Source organism: Enoplosus armatus, chromosome 11 (genome assembly GCF_043641665.1).
Source record: "Enoplosus armatus isolate fEnoArm2 chromosome 11, fEnoArm2.hap1, whole genome shotgun sequence".
Taxonomy (NCBI): Eukaryota; Metazoa; Chordata; class Actinopteri; order Centrarchiformes; family Enoplosidae; genus Enoplosus; species Enoplosus armatus.
This window is the reverse complement of record NC_092190.1, coordinates 3,717,247-3,737,402: the sequence shown is the minus strand read 5'-3', so window position 1 is coordinate 3,737,402 and position 20,156 is coordinate 3,717,247. Positions and strand designations below refer to the sequence as shown.

The 20,156-nt window shown below is 43.3% G+C and overlaps 1 protein-coding gene across 1 annotated transcript in view; it reads left to right on the top strand.

Moving 5' to 3' along the window:
- kalrna (kalirin RhoGEF kinase a) overlaps positions 1-14,002 on the top strand; it is a 115,801-nt gene extending 101,799 nt beyond the window's left edge. Inside the window, exons 50-69 of the mRNA XM_070914871.1 lie at positions 22-108; positions 346-438; positions 612-662; positions 863-940; positions 1,091-1,276; positions 1,471-1,642; positions 2,263-2,497; positions 3,684-3,962; positions 7,117-7,279; positions 9,929-9,991; positions 10,182-10,209; positions 10,789-10,951; positions 11,047-11,168; positions 11,272-11,403; positions 11,533-11,694; positions 12,139-12,217; positions 12,358-12,409; positions 12,732-12,880; positions 13,114-13,252; positions 13,445-14,002. Coding sequence (XP_070770972.1) covers positions 22-108; positions 346-438; positions 612-662; positions 863-940; positions 1,091-1,276; positions 1,471-1,642; positions 2,263-2,497; positions 3,684-3,962; positions 7,117-7,279; positions 9,929-9,991; positions 10,182-10,209; positions 10,789-10,951; positions 11,047-11,168; positions 11,272-11,403; positions 11,533-11,694; positions 12,139-12,217; positions 12,358-12,409; positions 12,732-12,880; positions 13,114-13,252; positions 13,445-14,002 — 2,991 coding nt within the window. The remainder of the gene's footprint in view (positions 1-21; positions 109-345; positions 439-611; positions 663-862; positions 941-1,090; positions 1,277-1,470; positions 1,643-2,262; positions 2,498-3,683; positions 3,963-7,116; positions 7,280-9,928; positions 9,992-10,181; positions 10,210-10,788; positions 10,952-11,046; positions 11,169-11,271; positions 11,404-11,532; positions 11,695-12,138; positions 12,218-12,357; positions 12,410-12,731; positions 12,881-13,113; positions 13,253-13,444) is intronic.
- Positions 14,003-20,156: the final 6,154 nt, after the last annotated feature.

Below are 20,156 nucleotides of genomic sequence, written 5' to 3'. Positions count from 1 at the left end.
TTGTGCCTGTGTGTGTTACAGGAGAGAAGACTCCACATGTATGTGGTTTATTGTCAGAATAAGCCCAAGTCAGAGTTCATCGTAGCAGAATATGACACATATTTTGATGTAAGTGATGTTTTGACTCTTCATGTTACTGTGAGGTTGGGATTTGTTTTTAATTTTGCGAAATAAAGCTTGAAATTATGTCTCAACCAAATGTCTTTTGAGACATTTTGCTCTTTAATTATATTATTTTATTGTTACTGTAGCTGTGTTATTGCATTAATGCAGTCTGTTTTATATTATATATCATCTGGTATATTTGATATAAGAAACAAAAATTAAAGAAAGTTTGTCTTCCAGGGAATCCAGCAGGACATCCAGTCCAGGTTGTCCATCAGTGACTTCCTCATCAAACCAATCCAGAGAATCACCAAATACCAGCTGCTACTGAAGGTAACATACACACAAATGATCTTATTGAATTAGAAAGAGATTATCACTCTCCCCTTCACATGCAAATTCAATAAAGGATTTATAAAAGCACATATCTGAGACACAAGTCCGTGTGACATTCAGGGTAAAGTGATGTTGATGTTGTGTTAAGTTAAAGTTATGTTTCTCCTCAGGACTTCCTGAAGTTCAGCTCCAAGGCAGGAATGGACTGTGAACAAATTGAGGTAAAAATACAAGTTCATTTAAAGTGCTGAAATCCGACCGTTTACCCGACACATAAAGTATTCACCCTGCTTTTACAGCCCCGCCTGAAACCAGGACTTGTGTAGATTTTTGTCCATTCATTGTCCAGCCCAGCAGAGGGACACACACCTGACATGATCATATAACCATGGATTTAAATCACTCTCTCTGTCTCTTACAGAAAGCAGTAGATTTGATGTCTCAGGTCCCTAAACTGTGTAATGACATGATGAATTTGGGTCGGCTGCAGGGATACGAGGTATGTTCACTTCCTGTTCTGCTGATTAATAACAGGTTTGGCCACAGCATTGCTACATTCCAGCTCACTCTCCACCAGTTTATTACTGATAATAATTTGAAAAACTGACCAGTGAGCACTGTTGTGTTGACCGATCCAATTTCTCTGCAGGGTAAACTGACCTGTCAGGGCAAACTGCTGCAGCAGGAAACCTTCTTTGTAACAGAGCAGGATGCCGGCGTCCTATCGCGCTCCAAAGAGCGACGAGTTTTCCTCTTTGAGCAGATCGTCATCTTCAGTGAGCTGCTCAGGAAGGGATCGTCCACGCCCGGATACCAGTTCAAGAAGAGCATCAAGGTCAGAGAAAAAGAGGTTCTCTATTATTAGAATATGTTTCTAGCACCATTTTAAGTCAAAGGCTAGCACAATATATGGGTTAGAATTACCATAATTGTATACTTTCAAAAAAGACAAATGGGTCAATTGGACCTGATGGAGATTTCAGAAAGAAATCTATAAATTATAATCAGACTAAACCCCCCCTCCCACAGGTGTCCTACCTGGGTCTGGAGGACAGCGTGGATAACGATCCCTGTAAGTTCGTCTTGTCGTGTCGCGGTTCATCGGAGCGTTTCACCCTGCAGGCTGCCAACGTTGACATCAAGCAGGTCTGGGTCCGACACATCCAGGAAGTCCTGGATGCTCAGAGCAACTTCCTGTCTGGTGAGAAAACACACACACACACACACACACACACACACACACACACACACACACACACACACACACACACACACCTACTATATCCTCCTCTGAAGCATGACGTAATTGAAGTGAAAAGGGGTTGTTTTTTGATATTTTCTTAATTTGTTCATTACTCATATCAGTACCTAACTTTTTCAATGTTGAGTTTTCCTGATTGCACTTGAATGTACAAAGAAAATGTCTCCCCACATGAAACTGTGTGGTACATGATCATAATGTAACTTTGAGGTGAAAAATTAACGTATAAAGGCAATGTTCACTGTGACGCACTTTAAGCAAGTCTCTGCAAGGACATTTTCATAGAGTGCTGAAGAATTAAAACTGTAAAGAATAAGAATAATTCAAGAATTAAAGAGCTGCTGCCCAAGCAAATACTTGTAAATCAACACCACTGCAGTCGTTGGAAACAGGTCAGCAGTTATGAGAAGTGTTTATAATGGGCTAAATGAACTACAGCACAAAAACAGGATCCAAAACTCTCATTCATGTCCAGAGGAGGAAAACATCTGGAGAATCAGCGGACATGAAATGACACTACAAAAGAGGAATATACATTTTCCGTCTGTGTGTGACTATAGCTCTTCAGTCTCCCATTGAGTACCAGAAGGAGAAGAGCGGAGGAGGCTGCAGCTCCTCACTGACCAGAAACCGCTCGTCCTCTGGGAACCGGCCCACTACGTCCTCCCACAGCCGTCCGTCCTCGGCGGTCGGGCTCGGCGACAAGGAGACGGAGAGAGGGAGGAGCCAGATGAAAGTGTCTACCTCCAACGGCGGTTCGTCATGTTTCGAGTCCAGGGTGAGTTCCTGCAAACAGCCTGGACACACGATGGGAGGGGAACTGGCTTGTTGACTCATACTACTGTATAGGTTTCTTAGTTTATTTATGAATTCTCCTTAGTCTAGATAATGTGTCACGATTTTTCTCAGCAATTTACAGAAAAGCTGAGTATTTAGGCTCTGGTTTTGAGACACACAGCTCCTCTTCATTTTGCATTAGTATTGTCTTGACTTAGCCATTAACCGTGGACCGTAGACTGCGGCAGACAGCTGGTGAACTAGGGCATGAAGCACACTTCTTCCCTACATGCTGTCTGTGAGTCTGTTACCCGTCCCTAAAACACTAAAATCTGGGCTGCTGCAGGTGTAGGCTTCATACTGTGTGGGTTTATATACACAGCAAACTGTTCTCCTTCTGACCTACTTTGACTGAAAACCTCTTGCTGCGTGCAGGAGGCTGGACAGCTCTGCTCACTCTGTGGTTTGCAGGCTGCCGAGCTCTACATCGACATTGACCCTCGTCAAGGGAGCAATGTTCAGGACTTTTAGAGTTTTCTAGTCATGAGTTAAAGGGATACTCAACTAAAATAGGACAAAACACTACATGTTTAAGGCTCTCTAGTATGACAACCTTTTAAAGCTCCCTCACCTAGCAGATGGTGTTGTTCTTATTTGCTGTGGTTTTGAGAGATGTGCTAAGACTTTTTCCCCCCCAATACAAAGAAGGTGAATGGTATTTCCTTTTGAAAAATGTCCTCACACTCACATTTGGTAGAAAATTGTTCCCAATGAATTAGTTGACAACCAGGTATGTGGATTATCCAGAATAACCAGGACACTGGTTTCTGGAAAGCTGCTTACAGATTTTTTGTAAGAATAGAGGCGATCAACTGCTTCGACTTTGTATTGTAGGACTGAAAAGAAAGCCTGAACAGAATGCTCACACTCTGATTGTCATTGTTTGTCCTCCTCCTACTCCTTGGTCCTGACCTCCCTCTGCTCCTCTTCAGGTTTGGGTCAGCCGTAATGGCATCACAGCCAGCAGGACTGTTATCCAACCCACATAGACACACCTTAACCTTGTCCTTAATGTCCTCATCCTTCCTCCGTCATTTCCATCTTTTCTTCGGTCTCCTCCTGCTCTTCTCCTCTTTGTGTTTTTCTCCTCTTGTCTTCTCCTCTGTTCTCTTCTCGCCATCCTTTCCTCTCCTCTTCAGGACAGTGAAGGCGGCTGCAACGGCGTCTCCTCCACCATGTTGGTCACTCAGGACTACTCTGCGCTCAAAGAGAACGAGATCTGCGTCAGTCAGGGAGAGACCGTTCAAATCCTGGCCACCAATCAGCAGAACATGTACCTTGTTTACCGGCCAGCCAACAGCCTATCGCCTGCCGCGGAAGGCTGGGTGCCGGGACGCATCTTGGGCCCGCCCACAAAGTCCATAAAAGACTCTTCTTCTACTTCCTCCTTCTCAGCGGCGGTGGCCGATGCCAACAACATCAAGTAAGTCCCCCACCCTCCCAGCACTTCTTTACCTGCAGACAGACGCACTTCTGGTTGGGCCTGAAACGAAGCGCTCGGATTGGATCAAAGCATTGAGGTGACAAAGCTCTGTCTACCCATTTTTGTTTGTTTTTTGAATCAGCTCCCATCCCCAGTTCCTAACTGCTCACTGCCTCTGCCCTCACCTCCTAACTCCTCCTCCTCCTCACGTATACTTTCCCTCCCCCTCCCCTTCCCTTTAAGAACGAACTCTTGGACCTCACAGGAGACTTTTTTTTTTTGTTGGTATTTTAACTCCTGACTTTGTCTTGTTGCTCCTCGGGGGTAAAAGGTACAGAACTGGTCTCTTACTGTCCATCAAGCTGCCACAGTGACAGTTTAATTTCTGAGCCATTATCTCTTGACGGCAACTACATGAAAATGGATTTCAGGCTTGCAACCGAACTAAAACACACACACACACACATACACACACACACTGATAATGTTCTGTGTAAACGAGTACTGAGGATTTATCCCACAGAAATAGACTGGATAGAAAATCTTGTAACTTGTAGCTGACTCTGGAGAGCAGAGAGAGAAAACCTTTGACACTCATGTGGAGCTAAAACCGGACTCTTATTTCAGTTCCTAACACCCTGCTTTTTCTTCTTCTTTTGTATATTTTTTTCTTTTTACTGTTTTTGAAAAGAAAAAATAAAACTCACCTGGGGCATTCAGGTGGACTCAGCCCCGTTCTCCGCAGTGGAGAAGATTTATTTTGTTGTCTGTGGCAATCTATACAGAAATTTGTGTTTATTCCTCTTGTTGTTGTTGTTTTTCTGCCTTGTTAATTATTATTTTATTTACGGACAAAGTTGGATTATTTTCCTCCTTCATGTTGATTTTGTTATGTCGGCAGTTCACTGTACAAAGTTAATTTTGTTTTTTTTCGACTGAGGCTCTAGAACATTCCTGTTAAAAAAAATCCCTTTTGCACTATTTAAGAGAAGAAAAAATATGAATGAAGTCAGGCTGTGCAATATGTTGCATTTAATGGCAGCGGTCAGCATTGTACTGTTGGTAGTCTAATAATAATGATTTTAAATGTATTTTAAATATGTAAAATAAACCTTTTTGGACTTGAGCATGAGTTAGCAAAGCGACGTGAAGGTGAAGTTGTTTTGTTCTGCGTTAGGCTGAAGATGATTGACAGTTTGTAGTTTTTAATATTTGTAAATAAACTACAACAGCAAACGTGAAACTGAGCGGTCTGCCTCCTTCTGTGTGTCGTACCTTCAGATGGAGAGGACAAGAGAGAGATTTAGGAGGGAAGTGACTAAACAATTATTAAGCTTATATTATCTCTAGAGGATCCTCTTCAGGAATTAGTCTGAAAGTGAATAGACAAAGCAGGGTTTAATTCATTGAGAATTAATGAGACCAGACTATAAAGTCTAGAAAACATCAAACAGCACCGACAGTTTACAGTAGGGCAACAGGTATAAAATGATTGTCTGCACCTTTTCCCTGTGTGGTTAATTTCAGCTTTTTGTATTTGTTCTTGTTGTAGTGACATTTCTTTTGACGTTTTTTGTTTCAGTTTTTACTAACCACAACGGTTTGACACTCCACAGAAGGTACACACTTGAAATATAAACTTAATTCCAATTTTAAAATGATGAGAAATGCAGAAAAACATCTGCTTCTTTTGGTTCACTGTTAGTTTTGCAAAGAAATAAATAGGAAATGTGTGTTTTGAAAGTGAAGATGACAGAAATATTATGCTCTTCGAGTGTTCTTGAAAGTGTTAACAGCTAATAACTGCTTTATGTTGGTTAGGAATTATGTGACACTGGGGAAAAAAAGCTTCCTGACTAAAGTGTTGTTGGCAAAGAAGTGGTTAATATAATATGACATGACTCTTGGAGATGGTGGCATTACTGAGACTGCAAAATGCATTTTGCTATGGAGGATTCATTTTATCCAATACAGACATTATCTTAAAGACATTAGTTTTTGCCACCATTCTCATCACTGTTCATGTACAACAGTAAATAAGTTAAATATAAATGAGTTATCAGTGTGTTGAACTGCAGGTGTGATTCTTCCAGTGTTGTCCCTGGTTGTGTTAGAGGAAGGTACAGTATGTCACGGTTTCTCTCACGTCTCTCTCGTGCTCTCTCTTCCAGTCTAACTTTGTCTCAATAAAGTCAGACCGGTCCTTCTGTCACTCCGTCCCTCCTCTCCTGTATCTTCATGGACCAGAAGGGTCTGGCTGCAGCTTCAGGCGACGGGACCCTGTCAGGACCCTCTGCTACAACACATGAGGACACACACATTTAGATTGTAGAGACATGTTGGAGGCAATACTGTGGTGACGCAGAAAAGAAATATTTATCTTTAAAGAAAATGTCACTACAGTGAAAGTACGGGAGGGATGTACGAGGGACTGTTAAAGTAAAGTGGAGCAGTTCTCCGCCTCTCTATGTTGCTTTCCGTCACAGTTGCATCCGCTTTGTTTATGAAAGCCCATTTCTGCCTCTTAAAAAGTCAAGAAAAATCTACCACCAGCTTATTTTTTCATTAAGCATTATCTGGTATTTATAGGAAAGCTTCTCGAATCGTCTTTTAGTATCTCATGATTACAAGAAACCTAACAATTATGAGATAGTATCTCAAAATTGGGAAAGAAACTATGGTAATGTTTGCTAGCATGCTAGGCTACCATTTCTGTGCGCTAATATCTGTCAGTCTGCTAAAATAGTAGCTTTTTTTTGTTTATTTTATGAGTTTTCAACTGACATTTTGATTTGTCAAACATAGGTGTGCCATCATCATTAGTAGGTGTTTTTCCTGCTATGACGAGTCAAAATGTCCGCCGTGGTAATGGTCCATATTCCCTTTGTGTGTATTAATACAATGAAAATGCAACAAGACGGGTAAAGATGAGAAGTGGGACGGAATAGAAATGAATGCATAATAGGTATTCATCTCATGAACCATGACAGGACACTCAAGTTATGTCCAACTTCTGAACCACTTGATAGCTGCAGAGGGCTCTGAGAAAGTCATGACCTGACAGCCATGTTGCCTCTGCAGCCAGACTGAGCTGGACACCACTGAGTTTCTCTCTGATTGGCTGCTTGATGTTTCTCGTTCCTGTACCGTACAGGAAGTCTCTGTCATGGAACACACTGCGTGCCAGGAAGCGCGCTGAAGCCAAGGACGTCTCCTCGGTGGGGGTCAGAGGTCAGGAGAATGGCCTCCTCCGTAAGCCCAAAGAAATCACGCCCCCTCCCCCGCTCGCCTCCTCCGCCACCAGGGCGAAAGGCAAAGTGAGTAAAGCAGGCCGACGGAGCACGCTGGTGATGTCATATGTGTGTGCCCAAACCCCCTCACCTGCCCCCTGCCCCCTGCCCCGTTGGTTTTTATTTTTCTTGTTAACCTGTGTGTGTGTGTGCAAACCTACAAACACACACACAGTAGTTGCTGTGTCTCTATTTGACTCCATCAGTGGTTCTCAACCTGCATCCGACATAAACTCAGACTTTTATTGACAGGTTCGGTACATTTTGTATTTATGGATCAGGTAATGGAGAAAAGCGCTGTGACAACTTAAGGTTTAGGCATGAAAAAGACACTAAAATGAATTAGCCACTTAAAAAATATCTATTTCTTTAGTTATGTGTTCTGCAGCTTAAATGCCTGATCGGACCAAAAAGTGGCCCAACAAAATCAATTTGCACGCGTTTCAACGTAGCAATCAGCGTACACTTCCATCAGCCAAGGTTCCTCTTGTGCTGGGAGAGCACCTACTCTGAAGTAGGAGCTTAAACAGTCCCTCAAGATGACGTTCTAAGAACTACGAGGGTTCCCGGTTCTTGCAGTGTGAACACATTAAAAAGGGGCGGGGTCCTCCAATTCTTAGAACTATTACAAAGTTCCTCCGGCCCAAAAACGCCTATAGAGATTACTTAGGGGGCCAGTTAGCAAGCTGCTGTGGGTGGCAAACAAAGCTGTAACAACCTCACTGTGAACATGCTAGCGCTTGCCGTTCACAATAGCCTGCCAAGCCAGCCAGCACTGTCAAGACGGATTGCAATTAGTTTCGTGTTGAAGTTCACAAAGAAACTACACGAAAGCTCAGTGTGGATTCATTTACCTGTGAGCACATCAGCCAGTCACAACAATGCCATTACAACGCAATGATTCCAGCGCAAAATCTCAAGTTATAACAGCTGGTGTGAACAGGCCCTGAGGTTTAAGGTGATGGAGAAAAGTTTAAAAACGACTAAATATGGACGTGAAAAGGACTTGAGACAGTTGAGAACCACTAAAGAAGAACACTGCAACTTTTTATTTTGATCCTTTTGTTTTACCCCAAACCCTCAAATGCACTGGTTTGAAAATAAAGTCTGATTTCTTTTTTGTGTGTTTTTGCGTTGTGATTTCTTTCTCCCTCCTCGTGCATGGGTAGAGGTAGAATTCAGTGACTTACTGCGTTTAAGTTCGTTTTCACTCTGCTGTGTTAACCGGTGTTTTCTGTAGTGGTCTAACATTATGGAGCTCAGCAAAGAAGTGTTTTGTTTATGCAACATCATCCAGTGACGGGGCGGATAGATGTTGAATCCTCATGATGTTTACGTATGATAGTTGCTGTTTCAACGTTAAAGCACTGCACAAGAGCAGACCCGACTTCACGTTCTTCATCTGCATTTTGACGTGAAGGACCTCTGCTGCAGATGTGGGTAATTTACTGCACAAGGTTTAATTCTTAAGTTCGCCGTGTGAAGAAAACCAGATCTCACACTTCACACTGACTTCACACCATAAATGAATGCTACATGCATCTAAATGCACAATCCGTCTTTATCTGTCACACTTCCTTATTGTTTCCATCTCTTAAGCATGTATGAAAAACATGCTGCAATCACTAAAGTATGAGCAACTATGGATGTCAAAGACAACCTCAGATAATAGTAACATTTTACAGCACTATTATCCTTTTAATGTGAAGCGCTCTGTTCCGTTTATTTGTATCAACAAAAACAAAAGCAGGAAGCTGAGGGCGTGGATCCAAGATAAACTTTTAGAAGGAGATCCTAGGCTGTAAATATGCGTGCAGGGTTCACCTCTCGCTGCCATCTTGGTAATTTAACGGATCCAAAAGGAGATCTGATTTTAGTGGCGCTCCAGACACATAGCTGACATGAAGGGTGAGACACCATCAGTTTATTTCTCTTAAACTTAAAATGGGATTATGAGCGCCAAATCCATTTTGGAAAAGTTTAAATTACTTTGTTTTTCTAGATAAGTTTGGGAATTCTCCTGGAGCCAGCCTCTGGTGGCCGTTAAAAGAATTGCAGTTTAAAGCACTTTCAGCATTGACTTCATCACTTAGCAGTGGATGGTGGCTCCTTGATAGAGTGTGAGGAGGGTGAGGAAGCACCTCAAAACAACATGGCTGTCTCATGAAAAGCTCAAAACCAGAACAGCTCTCGGGTGAGTATCGAACCGCTTTCTGTGCAGAACAGATCCTGGAATTCCCTTCCGGGACACGTGAAACCCTCGACAGCAGGCGAGATTAAAGAAGTGTTTTTCCTCTCTCATATTCTTTTCATCCTCCTCACTTTGTATTTTCACCTCCCTTATTTCCTCTTTCTCTAATTGTTTCCTCTGCCTTTGACATGGTTTTTCTTCTTCTTTGCTTTTTTTTTTTTACACTCATCTGAATTTCTCCCGTCTCTCTTTCCTTTCCTCTTGTTCTTCACTTGCTCTTTCCTCCTTGTCTGCCCCCCTCCATTGGAGCTTTATCCACTCCTCCATCACCCCCCTTTTTTTCCTTTTATTTCCCATCTCATTACTCCCTTGTTCTTCTCTTCCTTTTGCTCCTCCCTTACCCCCTACCCCCCTTTAAATCAAACATCTTACTCTCTTCTCTCTCCCGTTCTACTTTCTTGTCTTCCTCCTCCGTTCTCCACCAGGAGGATCACACTTCGGATGAGTCGGACTGTGACGATGATCTTGTCCCAAAGACAGGCATGGAGGTATGCGCAGTGTTTTTGTTGAAAAGACTTGTGACTTGATTGTGGGAACATGTTGCATTATATCAGCATTACAAAAGATGATTTTCACTTTCCCTCGAAAATGGCTCAAACAAGTAGGAAATGGCATTTATGCACATTATGTGATGAAAACTAACTATAACTTTAAACTTTGACCTCGTCTTTTTTCCAGCTTCTCAACCCAAACTTCATCCAGGAAGGTAAGAGACAAATGAAGTCATCCGAGTCCGCTCATCCAAGCCTCCAACATCCTACAATGTCCGTTTTTGACAACAAACACAGCATGCCGCCAAACTTAATTTGATTTGGGTTGGCAGCATGTCTGCTTGGTGAATTTTGCCAGATTGATGATGAATGACACCAGAATCAGCCTGATTACACTGGTCTGATTCTGGGACTGGGCTGCTAACTGGGCCCACGTCTCATATCCCCAGTGGCTAGCCAAATCGGGGTAACATTTAATCCACGTAGTGCCAGAACACAGCAGAGTGTGCCGACGGTGTGCCAGACTTAGGCCTGACTTGGCTGGTTATCTATTGTCTGCTTAATAAAAACAAGACAATACTGTCTACTGGTGTGACATGATGGGAAAGACTAAAATCATGTTCACAAACCAGGGGGCCACACTGTTTGCCAACCCCCTCCATGGTCACATGTCTCAATTAAATTGCATAATATACAGTATATTCAATGGATTAAGGCACTAATATAACGTGTTTTAAAACTGTAACCAGAAACTGGAGTAAGTCGGTGTTCAGTGATTTGTTTCCTGTGTGCAGTGGCTCCAGAGTTCCTCGTCCCTCTGTCAGACGTGGTGTGTGCGTTCGGGGAGACCGTAGTCCTCTGCTGTAAAGTCTGCGGACGTCCCAAACCCTCCGTGACCCTGAAGGGCCCAGATCAGAACCCAGTGACCAGCAACAGCCGCTTCACCATAGACATCAGGTAACACCGAGTGCACGTTTGTTTTATGTTTATGTTCTGCTTGTCCTGCTTCCCTGGTTTCTTCCCATCATCATCATCTTCCTCCTCCTCTCCAGGGATACAGGTGACATCTTGTTGAAGGTTTGTAATCTGATGCCTCAGGACACTGGGATCTACACCTGCGTTGCTGTCAACGACCACGGCTCCGCCTCCTCCTCCGCCTCCATTAAAGTGCAGGGTAAGGCGCCCGGATTAAAAGGAGCATATCACCATTATAAGCCGTCTTCTGTAACCTTGAGATGCTCTGCTGACCGCGTGTATGGTCTTTCTGTGTCCTGCAGGTATCCCAGCAGCCCCTGGGAGACCGGTGGCCCAGGAGGCCAGCAGCACGGCGGTGATGATCCACTGGCCGCCTCCGGCTTCATCCGCTCACTGTGCTGTCAGCAGCTACACTGTGGAGTACAGACAGGAAGGTGTGTGTGTGTGTGTGTGTGGAATTAGAAGATGCTGTTTGCTTTTAAAACATGCAAAGAGACTCAACCTCTCTCTCTCTCTCTCTCTCTCTCTCTCTCTCTCTCTCTCTCTCTCTCTCTCTCGCTCAGACTCGTTGCTATGGCAGCAGGTGGCCAGCAGCAGAGAGGAGTGTGTTCAGATCGACACTCTGATCCCCGGAGGTCACTATCAGTTCAGAGTGCGAGCCTCCAACCGCTGGGGGGTCGGCCCGCCATCCGAGCCCTCAAATATGGTCACACTGCCCAGCAGCAGTAAGTCTGCACACACACAGAAAACATCTTTAAAGGAATAGTTCAACACTTTTAGAAATAGGATTTTTTTTTTTTTTGCTTTCTTTGTGGCGGAAAAAGTGAAGAAACACGTCAACCAGCACATCTATTGCTGACTTATTTACAAGATTTTGATTCGATTTTTGCGAAGGTTTACAGCTTAACAGAGCCGGCCTTTGTGCTAAGCTAGGCTAACAGCAGCCTAATTCCTGCTCTGACTGATATCAGTCTTCTTATAAAGAGACAGAAAGAGATCTTTCACAAAGCTATTTCTATTTTTACAGCCAGTTTCTTTCGACTGCATCACCACACTAAGCCTTCTAAAAACCTAAATGATGTCCAAACCTTCTTCAAAATAACATCTAAACCAATGTCATTACACATCACCATGCAAATCCTTAAATCTTCCGCTCTTTGTCTGTCCAGACGCCGGCTATGACGGAACGGGGATCCAGTGGAAAGACAACTTTGAGTCGACCTTCTCTGAGATCTGTGAGATCGGAAGGTAAACCGTTGCGAATCACGTGACTTTCAAGATAGCACCTAACGACCTAAACTTGATTTTCAGCCCAGATGTTGACGGCTGTGTGTTTTTTTTTTTTATTTGGCCTCTCTTGTCTTTGTTGCTGTCTCTTCTCTCACCAGGGGACGATTTTCAGTGGTGAGAAAATGTCTCAACAAGTCCACAAAGAAAGAGGTAGGACGCCGCTGACAGCTTGACTTGTAGTAACTTAAGTGTGTGTTGCTCTTTGAAATATATAAATTCTTCCTATATATTTTCAGTTTCAATCAAATTCATTTTTAATGTATTATATGATGAATTTTAGGTTGCAGTTTGTTGTATTTTTGTGTTTTCAGATGCACTTAAATTCTTTATTTGAAATTGCAGTGAGGTTTATTTTACAAGCTAATTGCTAAAGTATTGGTGTTATATAAATGTGTATTTTCTGTAGATCTTTAGCTCGTTTGTTTCATCTATATATATATGTTTGTTTATGTGTCACTTTGTTTCTGTTCAGGTTGCGGTCAAGTTTGTGAGTAAGAAGATGCAGAAGAAGGAGCAGGTGGCTCACGAGGCCGACGTCCTCCTCCATGTACAGAATCACCAGCTGGTGGCGCTGGTGGACACGTACGAGTCTCCCACCTCTCTGATGCTGATCCTGGAGCTGTAAGTAAAAAAAATACTCTGTTACAAGTAAAAGTATTAAAATATACTTAAAGTACTGAAGTGTTTCTGATATTCAGCTTTCCCTGCTCGAGGTTTTCTTTGTTGTGGCAAAGTGACAAAGTCACACAAAGTGTGGAAAACTGGCTCACATGCCAAGACACATAGCCAGCTAGCAAGATGACATCATCTAAAGGTTATCTAAATGTGTGTGTGTGTGTGTGTGTGTGTGTCAGGCTGGAGGATGGTCGTTTGCTCGATTACCTCGTCGCCCACGATGAGCTGATGGAGGAGAAGGTGGCGTTCTTCATTAGAGAAACACTCGAGGCCCTGCAGCACCTTCACACCTGCAGAGTAGCACACCTGGACCTGAAGGTGAGAAGCACATAAAAAAAAGACTGACATGACCCATCAGTGGCCTGCCTTTCATTTTTTTAAATTATTAATCATGTGCATTTGCGCCCTGGAAATGATTCTGTTGTCTGTTGTGGCTGAAGACTTTTTAGTGAAATCATCATCTTCCATGCGTGTCTGCATTGTGCTTCTCTCTCTCTCTCTCTCCTGCAGCCTGAGAACATCATGGTCGACCTCCACACTCCGACCCCGTGCATCAAGCTCGTCGACCTCGGCGATGCCGTCCAGCTGTCCGCCCACCGCCGGTATGTCCACCTCTTGCTTGGAAACCCGGAGTTCGCTGCACCTGAGCTCATCCGTGGGACGCCGGTCTCTGTTGCGACGGACGTGTGGAGCGTCGGCGTGCTGGCTTACGTGATGCTCAGTGGCGTTTCCCCGTTTCTGGATGAATCGCCGGAGGAAACCTGCGTCAACATCTGCCGCCTGGACTTCTGCTTCCCGGATGAGTACTTCCGCGACGTGAGCCAGGCGGCGAGGGATTTTGTGTCCTCGGTGCTGCAGCAGGATCCCAGGAAGAGGCCGAGCGCCACTTCCTGTCTGCAGCACCCGTGGATTGGCCGCGGGGGTGCCCATGGTGGGGAGTACTCCAAGACGCCTCTGGACACGACACGGTTGGCCACATTCATAGACAGAAGGAGACAGCTGCATGACGTTCGACCCATCACCAATATCAAAGGGCTGGTGAGCAGCAGCATAGGCAACACACTGTGACGGAGAGGAGCTCTTAGTGTTAGTGAACACTCAATAACTATCCATCTGCCCCCACCAGGGCTCCCACAGTAACATTACAATATGTTTGAAGCATTTAATCATCTTTAGTATTTATTAACGAGCAAACGAGAAAGAGATCTGGTGCCTGAATCCTTCCTGTTGTGCGAGATTTCATCTTTAATCTCTCCAGGACCACAAGGCCGCTCCGTCACCGCGAGACCAAACTCACAAGCAGGAGAAATAATTCAAAGTTATGGCTGTATGATATTTCATTGCTGACTAACACATCACCTGAGCTTTGCTCACCTAGTATCAACCATCACATATGAAGCGGGTCCCATGAACTGCCTAGACACCCCATAAGTACCCAAAGAAATGAGCTCAAAGTACGAGCAAATGAGCGTTTAGAAAACACACTGTGAGCGGACGCAATGGCAACATATTTATTTATATTTGTAATGTTTATTTTTCCAGGGACAGAGGATATATCAGTGGCTGGTGCCCGTAATGCTAATCCCAGTGTTGAGCTGATCTTGTCTCTTTTACTTGGATCTGCAGAAGGCGGCCTCATGTTCACCTGAGGTCAAGGTGCTGTTGCTCAGGAACACTGGGGCAGCACTGAGTCCTGCAGGGAGCAGAATCGTCATGCTCAGCTAACATAACTGAACACATGTAAAGGTTTTGTGAGACGGCTTCAAAGAAAACATTTGTTAGTTAATGTCTTGCTCAAGAACACTTTGACAGGATTACTAGAACTGTGGGGACTGCATATTCCTTGGAGCCGGCCTCACACAGTAGCTTCAGGGGCCAAGAAGATATGTAGGAATAGTAATTTATAGGAACAGTGTCATCGAGGGTTTCAGCAGAGCCATCGAGAATGTTGTAGAATGATAGATAGATGAAGATAGATGTTTGGGGGGGGTTAAAGGCAATTTAGTCTACATCCCCTCTAACTGAAAATATTATAAATTCTTCTTGCTTGTCCAAGATTTCTGCTCTCAGTTTGATCACTGGTGGAAAAACCTCTCCACAAAGAAACAGCAGCGAGCAAGAAACCTGGACTTTTACTCTTCTTGTCCGTGTGATTTGAAGCATAACAGACTACGTATGTCCCCACAGAGGATTTCTGGATCATTTCAGCTAATGTTTTCCCAACAGTTACCTGTGCGTTCATCTCTGCAAACGGATATCTGCATATGGACGCATCATGGACAGCCGCTGGGTTCTGACAACAGCCCGCGCATCATCAACAACTGTAGCTGCGATTGAAACCACCAACGTGGAAATGTTTTGGACTGGATGCAGCAGCTCGGAACCTTGCTATGATATACCTTTAATTTATTGACTGTTTATTTATTTGAGAGTGAAATCATATTTGCAGTGGTGACCTGGACCAGTCTAGCCTGCGCTAAGTGGAGTCGGCATGAGATGACGAAATGAAACCGAACTAAACGTGACGTCAGTGACCAGCTGCTGGACTGTGCAGCAGCAGAGTTTACGCTGTGAATAGTGCTGTAGTGAACTGCTGGAGGAGTTTACATCAAGTCACTGACTGATCTGTGCTGAATTGTGCTGGACTGAACTGTCAGGAGCTACAATGGACTACACTGTTACTACTACTACACGATATGGAAGGCGAAAAAAAGGACTACCGGACACAGAAAAGGCACCATGGAGACTGAAATCCTTTCTATAGGACACCTATAATTTGTTCGTCACTGTTTACAACAACAAAAAATGTCCAAAAAATGTGTTTAAGTAGTTTACAAAAACAAGTAGAATAATCAGGGAAAACCTGCATGTAAATTCACCAGGGATGGTTTAGAAATCAGGTTAGAAATCTGTCTGTTTCTAGAAGAAAAACCTGTGGCATTTGGTGTTAAGGTGGGAAATGACCTCCCCCCGGAAACCTTTTTGTTTGTCCGTGTGTCTACCAGCCGCCGTGGCAAGTAACCAACCATAGTGTCCCATTCTTTGGCTTGTAAAATAGTGCGTGTGGCTGCTGAACTGGTCTTGGGTTTAGCCAGAAGAGTCCGTTTACGTGCTGTTTCTACTGATGAATGTAATTTCTTGTAGAATGTGTTCTGCCATCACAAGTGCTGTCCTCTGCTTTCACCAAATGCTTTCGCTTTCACAATGCTCCCTGCTGACCAACCCCCCCCCCCCCCCCCCCCCCCCGCTCTTACCCCCACAAGCATTTAGCAAACTACAATAGTAAGCATTTATTTTCATGCAGCCGGGGATGCAGAATGGTGCAAATGTAAGCAACCCACTGTTCGATAGAAGCAACTTTGACCTTTGATGTCTTGTTCAACAACATCCATGCAAATCTGCAAGAGTAATAATGTTAGTTTATCAGTGCAGCTGTAATGAGATCTATTCAGGTACCAGTGGAGCAGCAGAGTGTTCTGCTGTTTCATCTTCTCAGCAGGGACTTGTTGGAAATTTCAGCTTCACAAAACAATGCAACGATACCCTGTGAACATTTCTCCTCCCACAGTAATACACGTGTTGAATGGTCTGTTGACAACATTAGTGCTGAAACGATCTGCCCGTTCATTCAAAAGAAGAAAGAATCAATATTCAATATTAGTTGCAGCGCAGCAGAATAACGAATTTCATCTTGGTCGTTTCTATGGAGACTCAAAGTGCTCCATGTTAGATAAATGAATGAGTCAATAAGTCAAACAAGTAATCATATAAATATATACAGACCCATTATGTAATTTAACCATGACACTGATTGGCTCTGCCCTGTGACTTGATTGACAGATGAAGTCTTTGTGATTAAAAAAAAAAAAGTGGAATTATGATTAAATTTGATTATTTAATATTGAACACTTTGGGCTTCCGTACTTTGGCCTCATGTTACAGCGGGGAAATTCAGAGTTGTGTCTCTTGAATGGACTACAGCCTCGGCAACCACGCTGCTACAGAACTGCGGCACCAACATGGAAGAACTACATGCTCTCCCTACCTTCAGTTTATGGCAGCAGAGGTGCTTTTACTGAACCATAAAACAACAAATCGTCACACCGTTCATCGACTGTTGCTCACAATCGAAGGCGATCCGGAACGCCTCAAGTACGTGAACGGGTGATGTTTACGAAAATCAGATCGTTAGGCCCAAAAGCAAAATGCAGTTGCAGTTTGAGGTCCCTAAACAGGGCACAGGTCTGTTTCTGCTGCTCTGACATTTGGACGAGCAGTGGGTCACGTGGTCACAGTGCCACATGGCATGAGTACCTTAGAGCCTGAGCCCAACATTTACTCTCTGTTTACACTTCAGTGGAAACCGTTAAATCTGAGCACTGTATTATAGTATTTTAGCCTCGCACTCAGGGTCTTCATGAGATATAAGGTATAAACCAGCCTTCAAAACGCAGAATATTTCAGCAACTGTGCAGAATATTTCAGCTTTACTGAGGTCTGTATTCCTGTCTTGTTAAAATTGTTCATAGTTTCCTGTAAAGACGATCTTTCATCTTTGTTTTGAATTCCATATTCCTGTTCACGAATCGAAATCTTTGACTGTCCAAACGTTTCCCAGTCTGCCCATCTGGATTCAAACTGACAATGGAAATATTCAAATTTGGTAAATGCAGTAGACGTGTACAGTATGTAAAGTAGTTCAGCTGTTCTCTTAACCCGGGTCTGACCTGCACAGCAGCAGAGGCCTGCTTTTAACTCTCTGAAGAACAGAGCCGATCAATCAGGTACTGAATCAAATCACCAGTAAGTGAGGCAAAAACCAATGATACCGTCAGTGTCCAGTCCAATCAACCAGGGCTTCTGTTGCCCACGAAGGTTTGAGATTTCTCCATTTTCTTTTACTTTTTGCCCTCTGGTATTCACATGCACCCTCGGCTTGACTCTTGGCTGCACGAAAGCTAAGAAGAACTGAAGTCAGTCCTTTTGTGTTCAGTCTATTTTGCAGGAAATTCCTGCAAACAACTTTAGTTTTGTTAAAAGTTAAAATATCTCCAGTCCTGAGTCCGTGTGGAGAAATAACTAGAAAGCCTTTCAGTCACCGTCTGGACCTCTTCTAAGGATGTTAGGCTGAATTTAGGCCACATTCACATATACATGTAAATTTACCCAAAATGCATCACAAAACTAAATCTGATCACCACAACCAGATTAGCAGGTTAGCAAAAATATTCTTAAAAGGGAAACTGCTTATATTATTGGGTTTTAATAGTGATGTATTCATGTGTACATCATTACATGTTGCAGTACTACTTTATATACTGCTGGGTAGCAGGTGAATTTCCCCACTGGCATCAATAAAGTCTTAAATGATCTAAACCTGTTTAAAAAAAAAATAAAAAACCCATAATCATTCATTTGTTGGTTATAATTAATGAAGCATAAAGTATCAGAAAATGGAAATGTCAAGTACCAAGTACCCCCAGATCTTCTTCTCCGTCCCGGTGTCCATTCAGTCCTAAATCCCACAATGCATCTGTCATGGCTTGGTGAGCCACGTAGCACCGTGGTGGCTCCACCCTGTTGAATGCTGGCCTGTGCTGTGTTCCTGATGGTGTTCATGCTGAGCTTTGTCCATAGAGAAACATTATGCTGATGGCTTCATGTTGCTGTGTGAAGCAGCACGCGTCTGTATAGGCTGCCTCTTCTTACTCCATCCGACCTGCCGGTTTGTTACTCTTTACTAATAAACAACCTGCTTGTTTGTAGTTTCTCCTCTTTCTGTCTCCGTCCTGTAAACCACATTTCTTGTGTGTGTGCTGTAACATTAAATGTCATTTATTGATAAAACAAAACAAAAAAAATAGCATAAGCCATGTGAATCACCACAGACTAGTCGGTATTCTGCGGTTAATCCTCATGTAACTTTCAGCCTATTCACTGAGTTTCAGTAAGATGAGAGAAAGGCTAAATACATTCACGTGTCCTGAACGTTTTAAAGCTGGAATTTAGCCTCTAGTTTGAAGTTGTTTTAAGAGGCTTGAGTCAACAGTTTAGTAGATTATAACAAAACCTCCAAAAACTGTAAAAAAGTGAGTGTGCATTCTTTCAGTCAGAGCTGTGAAGGCGACACACGAGGCAGCACTGACGGGTCGACAGTCTTCAAATACTTTTCATTTATGATCAACATCATGATTTAATAGCATTTTTTTCAGACTGATTTTGATTTTGTAGTTGTGGCTGTTTCATCAGCCACAACTACAGAACTGTAAAATCCACAGCTGCAGGAAATGAACATGAAATGCTGTGAAGCCAGATTGGTTTTAAAAAGTCATTTTATGAGCCTGTGACATGAACTGAACTCGTCGCAGGCTGGACGGGCCTTAATAGTCAATGTCAGCTGTGACAACGGTGGTATTATGACAATCTTTTTTTTTTAAATAAAATAAAAAGTGAAGGAGCAATCACGTCTAGTCTAAATGATCAGGAAGTTCACTTCTTCTTCAGAAAATGTTCCACCAGAAAAATCGTTTCATTTCTTTCTTTCTGCAGGTTTAAAATCAGCAAAACGAGTGAGGCGAGACAGACAAAAGGGAAATCGTGTGAGTGTTGAAGAAACTAAAACACAGACAGTGAGCCACAGAGAGACCGTTTCTCAGTACGGTTTAACTTAAAATACAGAAATACAGTATTTCATGTTTTCCCTTTACATTCAAGCCTTGGTTTAGTTTTTCAATCTTGTGTTCATCTTAGTTTTATTTTGTTTTTGTAATGACCCTGTCAGACACACACAAACATCACTCTCACTCTCTCACACACACACACACACACACACACACTGCCCTGCGTCAAAGCAAAATGCTGACCACAGCTACTTTAAACTCAAAGCACAACAGAAATGTTTGTGTGTGTGTGTGTGTGTGTGTGTGTGTGTGTGTGTGTGTGTGTGTGTGTGTGTGTGTGTGTGTGTGTGTGTGTGTGTGTGTGTGTGTGTGTGTGTGTGTGTGTGTGTGTGTGTGTGTGTGTGTGTGCTCAGTCACTCTGACTGCTTTTACCAACCATCACAGCAGGTGAAACTCTCGGACACTAACGCAGCTCCAGTTAATGAAATATTTGCCGGTAATCCTGCAGCTAGGGTGTGTGTGTGTGTGTGTGTGTGTGTGTGTGCGTGCGGCTTGTAGCTGTTCTACTGCTGAAGAAATGAGTTTTACTCCACAATAAGCTG